Source organism: Rhamphochromis sp. 'chilingali' (genome assembly GCF_963969265.1).
Source record: "Rhamphochromis sp. 'chilingali' genome assembly, chromosome: 14".
In the NCBI taxonomy this organism is placed as follows: Eukaryota; Metazoa; Chordata; class Actinopteri; order Cichliformes; family Cichlidae; genus Rhamphochromis; species Rhamphochromis sp. 'chilingali'.
The window spans coordinates 33837809-33844948 of NC_137941.1; the positions used below are offsets into that span (position 1 = coordinate 33837809).

Consider the following 7140-nt stretch of genomic DNA (forward strand, 5'->3'; position numbering starts at 1 on the left):
TAATTGCTTTGCAGTTTTAGCTTTAAATTGTAACATGGTAGTTTGTTCTATCAGGATGAGGTAATTTTTTTATGTCCATGAAGACTGAGGAAAAGTATTATCAAATGCCTGGAAAGCAAAAAATATGAGTGCTTAAAGTGGTTATTATTATTTTAATGTTTAAGTCATAACTTAGGAAAAGAGAAGTGTGGTGGTCAGAGAATCTGATTACACTTACAGTGTGATGTCTGCCATATTGAAGCAACAGTTTCCAGAAGATAAACTCCTACTGCAGGTCATGTAAATGAGAACCATCAATGATTAACGTAACTTCAATACTATAGTTGAAGGGTTGTTTAGAATTTATGTAAGCAAAGCAAAATTCCATAAAATTCCAAAAATCCATAACTTATAGATGACCCAAAGTAAAAGTTAACTTGTGATAACTCTAAAAGATGGTAATACAACAACAGACTTAATAAAACAAACTGAGCTACTGTAAACCTTGAAGACACTTTGATCTATTAATATAGCTTATAAGCTTAGCTAAGAGAGCGTTCAAGATTTTCTTGTTCTCAAGAAAATGTAACCTATGACAGGTGTCACGGCGAGTGAGAAGAGCCGTGCGGAAAAGGTAAAGGAGGATCCAAACGCAGGCAGTCGTGAAGGTGTGAAGGTGATTTATTGAACACGAAATATAGATAGGCAAACGGCAAAACGGAGAACTAAACTATACTGGGACAACTAAACTACTGAGCATGAACAAGAACACAAACCTGGACATAAAGGAAGGAAGATGATGGTACATGATGATGACGGCAGGGGACACACGAATGAAACATGGTGGATACACAGACGGACCAGCAACTACAATGACAGAAGACACAACTTAAATACACACAGAGAAACACAGGGGGATTACACACAGGTGGTGGACACAGCTGGGAGTAATTAACGAGACGAGACAACAAACAAAAAAAAAAAGAAGCACAAGAGTCCAGAACACAGGAAAAGAGATTAACAAAAAAACCAAACTAGAGCTCAACAAGAGTCCATGAAAAGTTCAGGGGGTCAACCCGGAGGTCGACAGCACAGGGCAAAAAACAGTTCAGGGGGCCGGCTGTGCGGACAGCAACGGCGGCGACGGGCAAACAGTTCTGGGGGCCGACCGTGCACACAGCAACGGCGCAGACAAAACCTATCAGGAGGCCGGCCACTTGGAAGGCAGTGGTGGCCACTGAGCAGGTGCGGAGGCCGGCAGCGAAGCCAGCGGTGGCGACGAACTCTCTCCGGAGGCCGGCCTTGATGGCCATAATGCCCAACTAGAGGCCTGGAAAGCGGCTGGCAGAGGCGAAGTGGAACAGGACGACCTGGGTCCAATGACGGTGTGGCAACCGCAGGAGCAGATGAGGCAGGACCAGACAAGGCAGGGCCAGACGAGGCTGAAGCAGACGAGGCTGAAGCAGACGAGGCTGAAGCAGATGAGGTTGAAGCAGACGAGGCAGGACCAGACGAGGCTGAAGCAACCGAGGCAGGACCAGGCGTGGATAAAGACACAGAGGCTGGGCCAGGCGTGGATGAAGCTGACAAGGCAGGACCAGGTGTGGATGAGGCTGACGCTGCAGGCATAGATGAAGACACTGCTGCGAAACCTGACGGCAGCGTGGCGGCTGCGGAACCTGACAGTGGCCATGCTGCAGGCGATGATGCTGCAGGCGACGATGTGGATGCTGCAGGCAATGATGCTGCAGGCAACGATGTGGATGCAGCAGGCGGTGATGTGAATGCTGCAGGTGACGGTGTAGAAGTCGCGGGGGATGATTCAGCAGGTGACGGCTGAACAGACTTCCCCGGACCGTCAGTTGACATGAGGATGTGCTGGCTGGGTCCTCCAGGACCCCCAGCAGATGAGGCGTGGTGCTGGGTGGGCTCCTCGGACCCACCAGCTAACTTGGCTTGAAGCTGGACGGGCGACTCTTAAGTGTGATTTCTCGCCACACATTCTTTCTCTCTCTCCTTCTCTTTATTTATGAACAAGTGATGTATTTTCTCCACCTGTCTAAGCGACGCACACAGCATACACCCCTAGTTATACACAGACATCTATGGGTGCACTAAGGTTCGTTACATGGAATATAAATGGAGCTGGCTCCAGAGAAAAGAGGTTAAAAATATTTAACCAACTCAAAAAACTACAGGCAGATGTTGTCCTTTTACAAGAGACCCACAGACCTCTTACGGTGTGTTCACACCGAACGCGATAGACGCGAGCGAAAACGCCCCAAACGCCTCTAATTTGACGCGTGCATATTCGCACCTCGACGCGTGTCCAAGAAAAATCCATCGCGCCTCAAAATTGCATATTTTGACGCGCGTGAACCGGAAATGTGGAGGGATGTGGGAGGAAGTTGTGCCAGACCGGTATCTTTGCTAGATGGCAGCTGTCGAGCTAGCGTTTGAAGAGAGAGTGTCCCTGCTCTATTTACTGTGGAGAGCAGAGCAGCGGCGTTAAGGACGTCCTCGCCATACCTGGATCCATCAGGTCCTCCTGAAGTGTGAGCAGTTTGGTGAGTTTCACCATGTCAAAGTATTTTTTTTTTATATAATTTGATCAGCTTCATGAAATGTGCTTTTTCTGTTTACTAAGTAATCTACATATCTATGTGACTTTTCACCTAATAACTTTTGTGATGAACTTATTCAGCTACTAAACCACTTCCTGTTTTCAGAGAACAGTTAGCTGTAGAGAAGAAAAACCGCAGCTCTTTCCGAGAACATGCAGATGTAGAAAAGGGGAAGAACCTGTTGCTCTGAGTGACGTTGTTATTTTTGTACACACACACACAGACATACAGACATGTATAAATAAAGTACACAGGCAGACGCAGACGCAGAGTGTGCGTCACTGCCCACGCGTGTAAAGACGACTGCAGTGTTTGTGTTTTCTAACTCGGGTGTCTTAGCTGAAGAATTACAGGGTGATTTTAAGAAATCCCTTGTCACACCACTTGCTCCAGGAGCTGCGCCTGGATGACGTTCATTTCAGCGATATCGCTGTCCCGCGTTGATCCAAGCATCGCCCGGCTAGACACCAACTACAGGCGCTCAATCCCACCTGCAGAGCGCCTGTCCATCTGCCTGAGGTTAGTAAAAGTGTTTAATACGGTAGTCCTTTATTGATACCTGTGCTAATATATGCTAAACTATCGTTTATAGACTGCTAACATGGATGTGGTATGCTATCAATGAATGCCGTTGGTGTTTACTGATAGCAAACTGTGGTATGGAGACGACTGTTTATAATATTTCTAGTGATACTCGAAAGGTCTCATCAAGTCCCAATTTAATTCAATTTATGCTGTTATCAGTGTTTGCAATGATAGCATGGCTGTGGTGTCATATCAATATATGCTCTCAGTGTTTGCTGATATCAAACTGGTACGAGGACCACTGTGGGTTAATCTTTGTAGTGATACTCACTCCTTTTTATTTAGACCTGATTTAATTCTGGTATAGTTGAATATTTGTATATAATCCCTGCAGCTGTCAGACTCTATAACAGGGGTCACCAGCCTTTCTTTAAACTGAGAGTTTGATAAAACTGTGAACAGTTTGGTTCATCTTTAGTTATATGGTTCTATCTAGCATATTCTATCTTGATATGCTGTCTTATCACAGGTTAATTTTTCAAAAATATTAACAATGATATAAGCAAGGAAAGGGCTACATGTCAACATACAACTCTTTATTTCTATTAATGTCTTACTTCATCCCTACCTGATTGACATGTTTAGGAATTATGAGTGATTGGCTCACTGTAGGGGTGAAAGTCAAATCACATTATGATATGTTAAAGTTAAAACAAAACACAACTGACTGTTTTATATCTAATATATATTATGTAATTATCCTTATAATTGCAAAATGTTTTTTTTATAAATTTGATGATTTGTAATTTAAATCTGACATCACAAAAGTATTTTGGAATTTGAATAATGTATTTTGTAACTGCAGTACACATAATACTAATTTTAAACAATTTTGTCCAGGTTCCTTGCCACCAGGGACTCCTTCAGGACCATCGCGTTCAGTTTCAGAGTCGGTGTGTCCACGGTGAGCCAGATCACCCCACAGGTAGCGGCGGCCATCTGGGACTGTCTAGTGGACGACTTCATGGCTGTGCCTTCACCTGGAGACTGGCGGTCCATCACAGAGGGATTCCAGGAGCGCTGGAACTTTCCTCTGTGCTGTGCAGCTCTGGATGGGAAGCACGTCCAGACAAAGGCACCCCATATATCATATAGGAGACACACACATTGATATACACTAAATGTTTATTTCAATTCTTTTTTTGTGGTGCCCAAATTTATACACCTGCTTGATTTTGTTTAAAAAATTATTGCACACTTTTTGTAAATCCAGTAAACTTCTTTTCACTTCTCAAATATCACTGTGTGTGTCTCCTGTATGATATTTAACTGACATTTTTTATTGTAACAACCAACAATAATAGCCATTATAAAGGAAAATAATGGCTATTAACAAGGTTGCCCAAACTTTTGCATCCCACTGTATTAGTGTATTTTGTCATTAGTATAATAAGAAATAAATTGTACATGTGTCAAGTCGTGTGCCAACATTTGCTGTGTAGTAGAACTGAGACATTAGTCATTATAAAAATTTATTTGAAATAATATTAAAATTCTCAAACAGAAAAACATTAAACATAAATATATAAAATATAAGTATTTACAGAGAGACAGGAATAAAAAGGACCCAGCTGCTCTCCAGAGCAGGAACAAGGCTGAGGAGGAAATGCCCCATTGGAGACTGGTGTGGCCTCTTCACCAGGATGGCCAGCTCCACCGCCGATGGACCGTCCTGGGACCCGTCCCTCATCTGTCTCAGAGCCGTCCTCCTCTATGGGCCTGTAAAACACAGCACAAAACACAAAGAAATGAGAAGGCTGCTACTAGATTTTAATTTCAACATCAAAAAACAAAAAAAAAAAACAGGATATAATCAGTTTTGTTGTAGATATTTAGTAAAGGTGATCACAAGGGAATCCCACCGAGTACAAAGCTATCAGTGCGTGCTGTACATCTGATGCTACAATTGACTACCTGTGGGTGCAGCAGCAGGAGCTCAGAGACTGGGGAGCCATGAGAAACAACAGGGGATGCTCTGCTGCAGAATCAGTTGGTTCTATCAATACAGTATTAAATGTTAACAGGTTGAATATAATTAGAGAAAGTATATACAGTGGTCCCTCATTTACTGCATCAGGGGTTCTCAGAATAACTAGCCCCTCGCCACACACTTCACTTTATACACTTTTTTCCACACACACACGAACATTAGTCACAGTTCTCACAACTGATTCTCAAAGTGCAAACCTTTGTAGATTGCAAAACGTAAAAGTATTATTATGCCGCGTTTTGTCTTCATCTGCCTGCCACTTTCGTGCGCCGGTGCAGGTGTCTATTTCCGAATGAGGGTCATAGTTATGGGTGTTTTTGTGCTGTTTTTTCTATTGGACATGATGGTTATTAAAACCAAACATGATAAATTGGGCAAGCGCAGGAGACACGACACAGAGGAGATTTGTCAATTAGGCTGCAGAATGCAATGCTGTACGGTGCAATAAAAAATCAGCAAAACAGCGAAGCAGTGGCGGATGAGCGGGACTACTGTGCGCTGTTTATTAATGAACAAAATATATTCCTATATGACAACATGCATAAAAGCAGAACGGTATTTGTACGTCAGTGGGAAAATAGTGGTGGCTTGCTAGCTTTTGTGCGGCTTCCCCGGGTCAGTCAAAAATGTAAAAAAGACAAATGAATGAACTTACCAGGTTGCCCGATCTCTTCACATATCTTCCTCCAAGCTCGGTCCTTTATATTCCTGTCTCGGTACAGAAAGCAGCTGGTGTCGTACAGCTCCGGGTTGTTTGCTACAGCTTTGATTAGCCTTCCCTCCATTGAAGAATGAAGGGCTTTGGCTGGATCTGCCTCTTTGACCTAGGTCACAACCACGTCACCAGGCTGCTGATTGGTTGTCGCGGCGCGATTTGACGCTGGAGTTCAGATTTTTCCAACTCGAGTGGTACTTGCGAAACGCGCGTATGCACAAAATGCAACACAAAAACTAATGCGCGTGGTTTTTTTCGCGAGTCAAACGTGCCAGACGCGCTAGACTGACGCGCGTTTCACGCGTTTTGATGATGCAAACTATGGCAAGCCATTAGTGCCAAAAATCGCCACTTTTCTAACCCGTTTGGTTAAGAAATGGCGTAAAAAAACGCCGTTCAATCATTCAAAACGCCGAAAAAACCGGCGTTCAGTTCCAACAAACGCCGCTTTTTCCGCAACTCGGATGGTGCGTTCAGGGTGCCATCCGAGTGGCGGAAAGGTGACTGGAAAGGAAAAACTCAATGCATCATGGGAATCCCCCGGCAGCCTACGTCTATTGCAGCATAACTAAGGGAGGATTCAGGGTCACCTGGTCCAGCCCTAACTATATGCTTTAGCAAAAAGGAAAGTTTTAAGCCTAATCTTAAAAGTAGAGATAGTGTCTGTCTCCTGAATCCAAACTGGAAGCTGGTTCCACAGAAGAGAGGCCTGAAAACTGAAGGCTCTCCCTCCCATTCTACTTTTAAATACTCTAGGAACAACAAGTAGGCCTGCAGAGCGAGAGCGAAGTGCTCTAATAGGGTGATATGGTACTACAAGGTCATTAAGATAAGATGGGGCCTGATTATTTAAGACCTTGTATGTGAGGAGCAGGATTTTGAATTCAATTCTGGATTTAACAGGAAGCCAATGAAGGGAAGCCAAAACAGGAGAAATATGCTCTCTTTCTAGTCCCTGTCAGTACTCTTGCTGCAGCATTTTGGATTAGCTGAAGGCTTTTCAGTGAGTTTTTTGGACATCCTGATAATAATGAATTACAGTCGTCCAGCCTGGAAGTAATAAATTCATGAACTAGTTTTTCAGCGTCACTCTGAGACAGGATATTTCTAATTTTAGAGATGTTGCGCAAATGGAAGAACGCAGTCTTACATATTTGTTTAATATGTGCATTGAAGGACATGTCCTGGTCAAAAATGACTCCAAGGTTCCTCACAGCGTTACTGGAGGCCAAGGTAATGCCATCCAG

General features: G+C 43.6%; 1 protein-coding gene across 1 annotated transcript; it reads left to right on the forward strand.

Moving 5' to 3' along the window:
* Nucleotides 1–1194: 1194 nt before the first annotated feature.
* LOC308409762 (uncharacterized protein) lies at nucleotides 1195–4604 on the forward strand. The gene is made up of 2 exons (XM_080902740.1): nucleotides 1195–3122; nucleotides 4029–4604. Exons 1-2 carry the CDS (start codon nucleotides 3010–3012, stop codon nucleotides 4297–4299), a joined length of 384 nt encoding a protein of 127 aa, XP_080758866.1. The 5' UTR covers nucleotides 1195–3009; the 3' UTR covers nucleotides 4300–4604.
* The last annotated feature ends 2536 nt before the right edge of the window (nucleotides 4605–7140 follow it).